General features: G+C 34.7%; 1 protein-coding gene across 18 annotated transcripts in view; it reads right to left on the bottom strand.

The window, feature by feature from the left end:
- Positions 1-13,431, bottom strand: part of shep (alan shepard) — a 178,624-nt gene that overhangs the window by 30,102 nt on the left and 135,091 nt on the right. For all 18 annotated transcript variants that reach the window (XM_070653880.1, XM_070653874.1, XM_070653868.1 and 15 more), the window contains one exon: positions 8,099-8,334. In XM_070653880.1, the coding sequence (XP_070509981.1) occupies positions 8,099-8,334 (236 nt within the window). The remainder of the gene's footprint in view (positions 1-8,098; positions 8,335-13,431) is intronic.

Below are 13,431 nucleotides of genomic sequence, written 5' to 3'. Positions count from 1 at the left end.
GTGTATGTCTTGCCTCCTTCCTCTGTGTCATACATAAACATAAAATTGAGAGTGGAAAATCTACATGTTGAAGACTTCTTTTTATTATTTAGTGGAAATGCCAAAATATATTTCGGCTGAAATTGAAGAAGCATGAAAAATATGAGGCCAATGTATGGATGCTGAGTCACTTTTTAATAATTCTTAGTGATGCGGATGAATTTTTGAGATTAAATGACGCATTTTTGGTCGATTTTTGGGGCTTTTGAGGGTTCGGCCAACTTTAAGTGAGTCAAAAATGAGGCAAACCCAATTTATATCTGATTACAGCCATCCCTGCAAGACTAATACCATTCTATAGCTCAAATCCTAGTCTAAACTCACTCAGGGGTCGTTAACTTCCTCAAAATTAGTATTCACCATTGAATAATTCTCAAATTAATATTCAATAATTTAATACAATATCCAATTTGTAATTAAAAATCAGAGGAAGTGCTCAAATATTTATTTAAAGCATATTATAATTGAATTCATTAACAAAATTATCGACGAATTAACAATACATAATTTCATTATTATTCACACAAAAATTGCAATATACAGGAAACAATTTAATCAGATAATTGAATTAAAGTAATTTTCAATTAAATGAGGATAAAGGATTACAATGAGCAGTGAATATACTTTATAGCAACACTGTTTGTCTGTTTTCATATTCACACAAATAAATTGTGTGAATATATTGTTTTTTGTTTTACAGAAATCTACTTTTTTCGATTTCCTGCTTCAGTCTTGCCGAATTATGAAAAAAGTTCGGTCATTCAAAGTTTGTGCTTCGTATTAGCTATCTAATGGTAAAAACAGTTTCATGATTGGTACTTCCAGTGCCGAGAAATCGCAAAAAATCACGTTCTGTCCTTTAGCAAGTTAGTTAGTTTCCGCGAAAACTCAATTTTAACACAAAGTTAAGACTTCCGGTTTTTTCTATCGATAGATATTGGTTATCACACGAGCTGTATAGTTTTTGGGGTCATGAGATGCATCCACTGAGGCACAAAATGCAAAAAACTGAAATTTTTTCACCAAATATTAGCCGATTATTCCAAAACATTAACACGTGTTATCCGATTATTTCGAAACAATTTTTTTTTTGTAAACAAATAAAAAATTCAGTGAACTGGATCTTACGATCTCATTTTTAAGGTCGGGATCCTGCTGGATCTTGTTTTTATAGGTCTGGGAGTTATATAGATCCTACTGGATCACGTTTTTTTAGAATGGAAGTTATATGGATCCTACTGGATCCTATTAATGGTCTGGAAATGAACTGGATCCTACTGGATCTTGTTTTTATGGGTCTGGAAGTGAACTGAATCCTACTGGATCTCATTAAGGGTCTGGAAGTGAACTGAATCCTACTGGATCTCATTTTAAAGGTCTGAAAGTATCCTGGATTCTACTGGATCTCGTTTTTATGGATCTGGGAGTTATATAGATCCTTCTGGATCACGTTTTCTTTGGTATGGAAGTTATATGGATCCTACTGGATCTTATTAATGGTCTGGAAGTGAACTGGATCCAACTGGATCTTGTTTTTATGTGTCTGGAAGTTGTATGGATCCTACTGGATCTCATTTTAATGGTCTGGAAGTGACCTGGATCCTACTGGATCTTGTTTTTATGTGTCTGGAAGTTGTATGGATCCTACTGGATCTCATTTTAATGGTCTGGAAGTGACCTGGATCCTACTGGATCTTGTTTTTATGTGTCTGGAAGTTGTATGGATCCTCCTGGATCTCATTTTAATGGTCTGGAAGTGACCTGGATCCTACTGGATCTTGTTTTTATGTGTCTGGAAGTTGTATGGATCCTACTGGATCTCATTTTAATGGTCTGGAAGTGACCTGGATCCTACTGGATCTTGTTTTTATGTGTCTGGAAGTTGTATGGATCCTCCTGGATCTCATTTTAATGGTCTGGAAGCGACCTGGATCCTACTGGATCTTGTTTTTATGTGTCTGGAAGTTGTATGGATCCTACTGGATCTCATTTTAATGGTCTGGAAGTGACCTGGATCCTACTGGATCTTGTTTTTATGTGTCTGGAAGTTGTATGGATCCTACTGGATCTCATTTTAATGGTCTGGAAGTGACCTGGATCCTACTGGATCTTGTTTTTATGTGTCTGGAAGTTGTATGGATCCTACTGGATCTCATTTTAATGGTCTGGAAGTGACCTGGATCCTACTGGATCTTGTTTTTATGTGTCTGGAAGTTGTATGGATCCTACTGGATCTCATTTTAATGGTCTGGAAGTGACCTGGATCCTACTGGATCTTGTTTTTATGTGTCTGGAAGTTGTATGGATCCTCCTGGATCTCATTTTAATGGTCTGGAAGCGACCTGGATCCTACTGGATCTTGTTTTTATGTGTCTGGAAGTTGTATGGATCCTACTGGATCTCATTTTAATGGTCTGGAAGTGACCTGGATCCTACTGGATCTTGTTTTTATGTGTCTGGAAGTTGTATGGATCCTACTGGATCTCATTTTAATGGTCTGGAAGTGACCTGGATCCTACTGGATCTTGTTTTTATGTGTCTGGAAGTTGTATGGATCCTACTGGATCTCATTTTAATGGTCTGGAAGTGACCTGGATCCTACTGGATCTTGTTTTTATGTGTCTGGAAGTTGTATGGATCCTACTGGATCTCATTTTAATGGTCTGGAAGTGACCTGGATCCTACTGGATCTTGTTTTTATGTGTCTGGAAGTTGTATGGATCCTACTGGATCTCATTTAATGGTCTGGAAGTGAACTGGATCCTACTGGATCTCGTTTTAAAGGTCTAAAAGTATTCTGGATCTCATTTTTATGGGCCCAGCTCGTATAGTGATCTATAAAAGTCCTGTAATCTGCCCAAGTCGGGCGAGCGAAGCTCAGCCCGGCTCGTATAGTGATCTATAAAAGTACTGTAATCTATCCAAGTCGGGCGAGCGAAGCTCAGCCCGGCTCGTATAGTGATCTATAAAAGTACTGTAATCTACCCAAGTCGGGCGAGCGAAGCTCAGCTCGGCTCGTATAGTGATCTATAAAAGTACTGCAATCTACCCAAGTCGGGCGAGCGAAGCTCAGCCCGGCTCGTATAGTGATCTATAAAAGTACTGTAATCTATCCAAGTCGGGCGAGCGAAGCTCAGCCCGGCTCGTATAGTGATCTATAAAAGTACTGTAATCTACCCAAGTCGGGCGAGCGAAGCTCAGCTCGGCTCGTATAGTGATCTATAAAAGTACTGCAATCTACCCAAGTCGGGCGAGCGAAGCTCAGCCCGGCTCGTATAGTGATCTATAAAAGTACTGTAATCTATCCAAGTCGGGCGAGCGAAGCTCAGCCCGGCTCGTATAGTGATCTATAAAAGTACTGTAATCTACCCAAGTCGGGCGAGCGAAGCTCAGCTCGGCTCGTATAGTGATCTATAAAAGTACTGTAATCTACCCAAGTCGGGCGAGCGAAGCTCGAACATTAATAGTTCGAACGTAGTTCGGACTTGGTTGAGCGAAGCTCACAAATTTTTGCGACCTGAACGGAGCGAAGCGAGTGAAGGCGTGAAAATTTTCTCAAACAATAAAAACTGCATATCTATGAAAATTTGTTGCCGTCAGTAAAGAAATAGTTCGAGCGAAGCTCGAACATTAACTGTTCGAACGTAGTTCGGACTTGGTTGAGCGAAGCTCACAAATTTTTGCGACCTGAACGGAGCGAAGCGAGTGAAGGCGTGAAAATTTTCTCAAGCCGTAGAAACTGCACATGGTATACTCCTTTTAAATAATTTTAGTTACTGTTCAAGTAATCTATTTTTTTGTTCGTGTTGATTTTTTTTTTAATTTTTACTTTTCTGTACAGTTTTCTGATCTGCGTATTGTGTGAATATTCTCATGAAGCGTGATCCGCTTCATTACTAGTTTTGGGTATGGAAAGGATTGTAGCCGAGTGACAAGAGTTTGAAATGGTCTGTTATGGGGATGTTGACCCGAGTGACATAAATGAAGAAGGCTTCATCAAAATTCTGTCATTAAGCCTATTTAGGAGCCATATAGATGCCACTAGATGTGCAGTGGTGTCATGAAAGGACGTCAAATGGAGTCATCTTCCATTTGACATTAACAAAAGGGCTGTGACAGAGCCTTATTCATTCATGTCGCTCGGAGTATGCTTAGAAGCCACATGGTGACCACATGGAAGCGACGGATATTTAAAGATTGAAGCAAAGCTTAAATTCGACTCAAATTTTATTTGAAATCGAGTCAACTTGAGTTGACTTTTCGATACAAAATCTGTGTCGACTTCGAGTCATTTTGTAGCAATAAGTGTATCCGATACTGAACCTTAAATGAGACAGTACCGAAGCATTTCCACCTATGCCGCTCGGAACCCTCAATTAAAGCTGTGGGTATTGTTGCTATTGTATAAATTTACTACAGCATATTCACAAAATTTGGATTCATTTTGATGAAAATGTATTGTTTCGAGGGTATTGGAAGTTTTGAATAGTTTCGAGATATTAAGGAACAATAGCGTGACATGTAAATTATATAAAATTAGTAACTAAAGTTTGGAATAATTTTGACTAGACATCAAACTGACAAATTTATCGATTTTATGTTAAATCATCCCTAAAGCTCTAAATTGCTGACTTTACATTGACCTACTTAACATCAAAATTCAAAATTTCTCAACATCCATACTGCAAAACATCTCCACTCTCAAAGTCATTTACAAAGATTATCCGATCCTCAAAAAACTCCATAGTCACCGCCAACAATCAGCTTTGAACAAGCAAAAAAATAATGGAAATTGATTCCAAGAATTTTGCCTAAGACTCATCTTCAATTTAAAAAGAAAAACAAGAATAAGAAGCATAACAAGAAAATTTGGGGAGACATCAAAGCTGTTACCAAGCAATTCAAAAAAAAATTCTCAGTTAATTCAATCAAAAATGTTCAAGCCATCAGTTAAGCAAACAACTTCAATTTTTGCAACTGTTTCTTATTCTTGTTATGTAATTGAGGACATGTTGTAAGTAAGTAAGTGAGTAAAGGCAATGAAGAATAATATCTAGGATGGATTTATTCTGTGAATAATTTTGAATATCATATTAGATTGTCACACAACATCCAAAGAATGGAAATGAAGAAGAAATACACAAAAAAACAAAAAATCTTTTCTGTATAATATCCAGTAAGACAGCAAGCAAAAGGCAAATTGGATTAAATATTTTGATCCCTTAATATTGCCGAAAAAAATAAAAAGAAAACCTTTTTTTTCTGCCGACATATCAGCATATCATGTGAAAGGCACAGTACCCACATTTCATCATCACCATACGTAACTTTTGATAAACGGAAGCATATGAAGATGGATACCAGGAGAATTTTTTTTCGGTAAGTGGATTAAATTAAACGCAATTTTGTTTGGATGATGGAGATGTTGAGAAAATTGGAAAATTGATTTGATTTCTATTTGATTGACCTAGTTTTTTTGGCTTTCAATCATAAATTTTTTGGGGTTGCTAGGTTGAATTTTTGAAATTTAATTTAATGTTGTATGGATGATTTTTGCTAGGGGTTAGTTTTGAGCAGAACTTGGAATTGATTCAGATTTCTTATGAAGTTCTGTCGACTTGAATCCACTTTTCTGACTCAAATTCGAGAATTGATGTCCTAATTTAGTCCTTATGGATTCTATGAGCTTCAAGATAAGGTCAAAATATAGTCTGTGGACAACGTTGAGCCAACTTGATGCTTTGCTCAAGCTGAACCCAGTTTGACATCAAATGGACGGATTGGCGTCCAATTTTTGAGTCCGGGTGGTCGAGCTTGCAAATTCGGTCTCTGGCAGGTGCATATCTGACTTTAAACTGGATTTGACATCAAATCGACTTGACTTGTATTCGAATTGACTTGAAGCTCAGTTCAGCATCTTAAAATTTTGACACTTATTAGCAGCTAGATAGCTTAATTAAATAAATAAACCCTAAAAAGTCAATTCAAGTGTCTCAATTTATTAAATTCTCCTTGATTAAATTCCAAACTTCTCCATCAACTTACTTTAAAATTTCAATTCTTTAAGCCTACCACGCAACATATGGATGAACAATACAAACAGATTATTACAAATTATTCTCGCAAAACATGCCTCAAAAATTCAAAAAATTCCTCTCGAAATATACACAAAAATTCTCATATACAAGGCATGATTTCTCTTAAATTAAATTAATTTAATTTATTCCATACCGAACAGTAAAAAAAATACATAATTTTTTGTTAATCCTACCACCAAAATTCATTCCAACCCTATGTGATGCCTTGATTCTTGTTAAGAACGCTTATCGTCAGAGTTGTCAAAATAAAGCTTGAAATTTTTAAGGGATTTTTTTAATTATTTCATATTTGACATATTTTATCATTCCAGATTTTAAGGCTGGATGGAAAAAGGATGTCCAGAAAGATAAAGCCTGAAATCCGCTTACTGCCCATCCCCACCAACCCTGATAAAATCGGTTGCCTTGATCACATTAGACAAAACATTTTACATAATTATGAAGCACTCATACAGCCATAAACATGTGCGTGTATTAATGCTGTAAAAAATTACAATTTTTTTGTGAAAAGGTTAAATCCTTCAACTTGCTGTACACATTAAAATAAAATTTATTTTTTTCAACTTGTTGGCATAAAAAAAAAGTCTTTTAATTATGCCTACATGCTTACTGCCTTTCATGACATAGGGGGAAGCAAGTATGGAGACGAAGAAATAACAGATTTATCTTTTTCGATGTGTTGCAATCATTTAAAGGATTATTAAACACCACATAACATAGAATTATGTTTACACACCCTCATACTAAATTAATGACGAAAGAAAAGTTTCCTTCTGATAAACTTTGTGAGTTTTTTGAGTGGCGGTTCCAGATTTCGAAGATTTTTATACTGAATAAGTAGTTAAGTGGAATTGTGGAGATTTTAAGAGAATCTTGAAGATTTTTTGGAGATTTGAATCTTGATGGGAAGTTTTGAATTTCAATGTAGGAGGACACGTGAGCACTTGATGATGAAACTTGAGAAGTTAGTATGATTAATGGAGGGTATTTTCTGAGAATTGAAGTGTTGCTGTGGTTACTCTAGTCAGGGTTTAGTTTAATATGATGATTAACAGAGTTTTTAGAATATTGGAAAGGTTTCATGATTTAAGATGAGTATTAAGCAGCTGGAAAGGGTTCTGAAGGTCAATGACATTTTCAGAGAGCAACTACACAGATTTTAAATCATAACTTTGTAATAGGATACTGAAAAAATCCAGTTTAATTAATTTTCATTATAAAGTGACCTAAAGAATGACTTCTGTTAAATTTGATGCCAGAAATGAGGCTTGGATCCGGTTCCAAGTGCACCATAGAGCAATATACCCACAAACTGAATTATGTTTTCACGAAAAGCCATTGTAAATTGAAGGATTTTATTCCAAAAAAAGAGGGAGGGGTTCACAACTTTCTTGATTACACCTACTTACCTACTACTTACTAGGGTTAAGGATACCCTAAGTAAATTGATGAACCGACCCCCAACGGGCGTTTTCGGGATCATAACCTACTCATTGATCTAAGTTTATCTATTTGCTTTAGCATTTGAGGAACAAATTAAAAAATTCCTATAAAAACTTAGAAAAAAACCCCGGAAAAACTAATTTTCCAAATATTTACTGCCTCCAACCCTCCTCATTGACACCATGCTCAATAATTCCACAGTCAAAAAGCCATTCAAACTTTAATAATTCATAAAATCAACACTCAAGATACTTCAACAACTACCCTCATGTACATATGAATTATTTTATCCACTCAGAACCCCTAAACACATTATTTAAAATGTAGCAAAAAAGAGAAAATCAAGAAAATTTCTACATGATAATAATAAAATTTGTGGGACTAAAACACGCACATCTAACATTAATAAATGTTTAATTTAGTCACTAAGTATATAGCGCGTGTGAGACAAAAACAAATTATGCAATAAAACTTTAAAAAGACATTTATAAATATTTAAAAGTTTGAATTTAACTTACTGTGAACACATATTATGTAAATCTTTATCAGTCGTTCCCTGTTGTAAACCTCTAATATATAAATTTGTTTTCGATAGTTGTTCTGTTTGTTGGGGCGTAGTACTGGGACCCATTGTATTATTTGTATTTGTGTTACTCAAACTTGTGCTCAATGTGCCACTCTGTGATCCTGTATTTGATGAGCTGCTTGAATTGGTATTACTAGGTGATGCGGCTGTTGGAACACGTTGTCCGTACTGTAAATAATAAAGAAAGATATAACAACATTAAATATACAGAATAAATAGACACAATGAAGATGAAAATGAAAGGAGGATCGACAGTCGTTTCGCATTAATTTCACAGCTCTAGATAAATGATTCACTTTTACTGTCATCAATCAATGTGCTCCTTTCATTTTTACCGTGCGTATAACACACACATATATTTTAGTTCTATAGCGAGAGGCAAGTCAGTGGGTAAATAAGTAAGTAATAATACCATTGTAAGTAAGAATAATAATCTGAAGGAGGTGTGCGTATATATTTTTATCAGACATAGAATATAAAAACACCATTCGCATACACTGATATAAGGAGGATATCAACAAAAGCTTTATGGGTGATTTATAACAATAAAATATATAAAAGTAAATGAAATCTGAAGGATGAAAAATCGTCGTCTTTTGTAGAAAAAGATGATGAAAATTAATCGTGTCAATAAAAGGACAATGGCACAATGGTTGTGTGGTGACAAGAGACAGGTAGACCGTAAATTCTCTCTTTTTTGACGACTGACAATGAATTGGGCGAATATGTTTGGAGATTTTTATCGACTAAATATTTATCTCGTAAACATAAAAAAAATTATGGTGGCATTTTTGGTGGGGGTTATTTTGTGTTTGATGGAATTGAATGATTAGTAGTTGGTCAGGTGGGGTGCTGTCCTGAATTTTGCAGTGTCATTTGAAAAAATAGAAAATGACAAACCCCAATGGACAAGATTTTACTGACTAATTGTAAGTTCAGCACTAAAAACAGTTAATTCTTTTCGTAACGTGGTTTGAAGTCCTTAACACTAGTCAAGGTCGTGTCCAGAGATGGATTTTGACTCCAAAATTCTTAATCTGAAATCTTATTTCAAGTAATAAGTCTTGCTAAGCTTCTGATACCAGAAAAATCAAGTTAGACATCATAACTAGTCAAGGCATAAAACTAGTCAGGACATACAGCTAGTAAGGGATCTTGAACCCCGAAAACCCCATGTCAACTCCCTATAATTAGTCAATTTTAAGTTACATCACTCAAAACTGTGACTTTTGGACTCAATTCCTGAATCACTTCATACAAGACTTCCATACGCTGATACACATCACCAGCCTCACTACCTAATCTCTTAAATGCTGAACATCAAACCAGCAATAACAATCACATCAACAATTCATTAGACATTTGCATTGCACACTCAAAAAATCATCAAAATACCGCCAAATTCCACCACAATCACTTCCATAAAATCTCTAATTCTCCACAAATCCGACGACAAAAAATTTCCAAGTTGTTCCTTAATAGGCAGCGATATGAAAAAAAAGCAGCAAAAGAGCAAAGTCTATTGCAATGGTAGCCTTAATTAGTACATCTTATGGCTCACATTTCCTTAAGAACTTCCTTCTCTCTAATAAGTATTTCACTTAAACTCTTATCATCAATCTTATTTCCACTTTTTTTTCATTCTTGCGAAAAAGTTTACTTCCTGCATGAACAAATCTCGTTTACTTATTTATCAAGCATTTCAAGTAAATTACAGAACAAATTAATGAACTCATTCCAACATTTCTTTTTTTCGTTTCCACAATCGAGATTATCTTTTCGTCTCTCGTTTCACTTCGTACTTATTTTTTGCATCCCTGGAGGAACTGAGAAAATTTTTATTTCCATTTCATAGATTAAAAAAAAATTCGTCATCAATTTCTTTTTTTGTAACTGCTTTGTTGCTAAGGTGCAGGTGGGAGCTGTTTGATTGTTAGATAAAATGTAAAATGACCATGTTGTTGGTCAGAGGGGAGGTCGGGGGATTGAGATTTTGAATTCTGGGAAAAGCGAATGAGGTTTTTGTCTAGAAGCACCTGAGCTGATTGAAGAATGTTGTCCAATTAGGAGGGTTGAGTGCAAAATTCCTCCTTTATATCTCCTACTATGTCATTTGTACAACAACATCCATGTGTATTGCTTGTGTCTTTAGAGCAGTGATGGGCAATCTTACTTTTTAAAACGGCACACCTTGGTGGTAAGCTTCGACCAAAACTGCTCAAGGTATATGGTTCGTGGCAATTCCAACAATTTTTAAAGACACACTAATGAGTCATGACACTCATGTTCCCCACCACTGATTTAGAGGCACCGGAACTATAAGTCAAAGTCAATTAAAATTGATTCGCATCGGATTCATCTGACTTAAACTAAGCTTTAGCTTGAATACTTCTACAATCTTTGAATGAATCCTCTGACCTCCACAAGACTTCTAGTTCCCTGTACCCTCTAATCCCATAAATTACATCCATAACATATGAACATCCCAACTTATTTGAGCAAATGTATAAATCATCAAACAATTTTTTTTTATTAGACAAGAACCAATTCCAATTTGTGACATACAAAAAAAAGAACTACAATAGGTATCGAATGCCCCACAGTAAAACCACATCGCATACATTTTTATTGTGTGTATTAAATATGAAATTCATCTCTCCGGCCAAAAGTACGACCAATAAAAAATAATTCCTTTTTTTATATTATTAAATTGGATGAATTTTAATTGGAATCGTGTCAAGCGATAAATTTTTAAATATTCATGATTATGAAATCTGATACAATTAGCCTGCGGGGACATTGATGGAAATATACATGCAAAATGATGAAAAACAACGAATTGTTCCAATTTTCATCCTCATTTTGGTTCGCTGTATTAAAACTTATTCGTTCATTGATATTAATACCCAAGTGGGAGGCAAATAAGAGTCCCAAATGCCGTTGGATGAATTCGTGCGCGTACATCAATGCATAAATTCCATTTCATTATACAATTTTTTTTTTGTGTGTGTGTGGATAAAATTGTTCCTTTTTTTTGTCCTCGTCACTTTTACATTGTGTGCTGAAGCTTTCATGGTGATGAAAATCTCTTTTTTTGTTTTTATTCTGCATTTTAATAACATTAATGTGCATTTAATTTCGTGACAAATTTAATTTTAATAAACAACGTTGAATGGGAGAAAAAAAAAATTATTACGGATTGTAAGTTTATCGAGTATTGTGGGTGGGTTGGCATTTAAAACGCATTTGAGTTGCACGATGCAGTGACATTCATTTTATGTCATGAAAATGAATCAAAATTGCTGTCATCATCTCTATTCGGCAAAGAGCATGTTTTCATGATACAAAAGTACCAGTACATTACCTCGAAGCAGTCTCTATGTCTCTAAGGGTATAGTGTCAACTTCATGCCTTGCCGTTAACATGATGACCTAGTGGTACTCCCAGCAATTGCATTGTGCTGATCAGGGCACTTTGTAATGCAAAAATTTAATTGAATTTTCATATTTATTCAAATTTATCCTAAATCATGTTATGTCCAACAAGCATTTTATGTGAAAACTTAATTTAATAAACAGAATAAAATATCAGAATTTGAGTGACTGTTTCTCAGAATTATTCATTGAGGATGATGATTTTGCTAAGCTTCATAGCTGGAAATTTCGAAATTAAATCAGCAACAGATCGCAACATCCTCAAGCATTTGCAAATCATATCCAAAAAGCATAAATTAAAAATTATTCGAGCAAAAATCCAGTCCTACGGTGGCTTAAGTCTGGGAAGGTGACGGTATCGAATCAAATCTTACTCCAAGTCAGGGTCATATCAAGCTGATGTCGAATTTAAATCGAATCCGACATCAAGTCAGAGTCACACTGGCCTAATATCGAACATAAGTCGAATTCAACAACAAGTCAAAGTCAAACCAGCCTGGTACCAGATTTCAGACCAATCAACCAACTTGTGCTACTCAAAATACTGAAAATTGCTCAACAAACCCGAAAATCATTCATAAAATCCAAATTACAACTTGATGAGCTAGCAAACTACACTAATAAACAAAATTTAATCCACAACATGTTCATACCGTTAACAGAAAATTAACGAAAAATTTTCTAACAATTCATGATTTATTAAATGCATTCCGCTATATTAAGTCATCATCAAAAAAATTCTATCATGTTCGTCTTCATCATCCACAAAATTGAGCCAAAATGACCATAACAACTCATTTGCTACGTTGTAAATTTGTTAATATGAAAGCATACATATGAGTGAATGGATGGATGAATAAAAATTAATGAATCATAAGTTTCGATGCAGAAAACTTAATGAAATACCTCAATATTTTCACGTTCATATACATAAAACGTTGAATGTTGTATTCGAAAAATATCATGCGGAAAAATAATTTTTTTTTCTTCCTCCCATGCTTCTTTTTTTCATATTTCCCATTCAATTCGAGGTCAAGTGGATAAAGTTCCATTCAAAAAATTATATTAAGATATTGAATATGTCATAAACATTACCATTGATATTATTATGTTGTGTATCTCATTAAATTTAAATTGATTTCAATTATGAAGATAAGCACCAATGTTAATTCGGTGATTGGTCGAGTTCTGAGTTCTATTTCAGATGATAAACTATTTTTGGTATAGAGCATAAGTATGGTATAGATAAGTGGTATGGAGGAGGTAAGTTATGAGCCATAGTTTATTAAAGATACAAAACTATCATAGTTTGAAGTCTGAAGTCAAAATATGATCCAAAATATTGAAAATGCAGCATTAGTTTGTGAGTTTCGGATGCTTTTGATGAGCTTATTTTGGTAGTACAGAAGATTGCAAGCTTAAAGACTCATGAGACCTTTAATTTATGAGATTCTTTACCCCAAAAACTAAAAACCCTCTAACAGGTAAATGGCATGTTTTTATGATTCAAAACGACTACTATGGTACCTTAAAAGTATCAGAGGCGGAGTTAGGCGATAGAATCAGATTTAGGCTACATCTGAGGTAGGCTATGGATCACATTTGATCTGTACGGCCATAGAAACAAGTAAAGTACGATACCTAAAAGCGGTTTCTTTGCCTTTTAAGGACCATAACCTAAAGTAACCCTTATTCATGTTCAATCTTAGATATAAAGTCTTTTGTTGTAACCTAAGCTCCACATAGGAACATGGTTGCAGTAAGTTAAGAAATATCTAAACAAGTTGAAAAATTGAGGCATTGGAATTTTTTTCAGCAATTTCTAACGAGG

The sequence above is a fragment of the Chironomus tepperi genome, unplaced genomic scaffold (assembly GCF_022539635.2).
Source record: "Chironomus tepperi strain 1889 unplaced genomic scaffold, CSIRO-AGI_Ctep_v1 contig_73, whole genome shotgun sequence".
NCBI classification, from domain to species: Eukaryota; Metazoa; Arthropoda; class Insecta; order Diptera; family Chironomidae; genus Chironomus; species Chironomus tepperi.
Note: the sequence above shows the minus strand (reverse complement) of the source record. Positions and strands in the feature narration are given on the sequence as shown.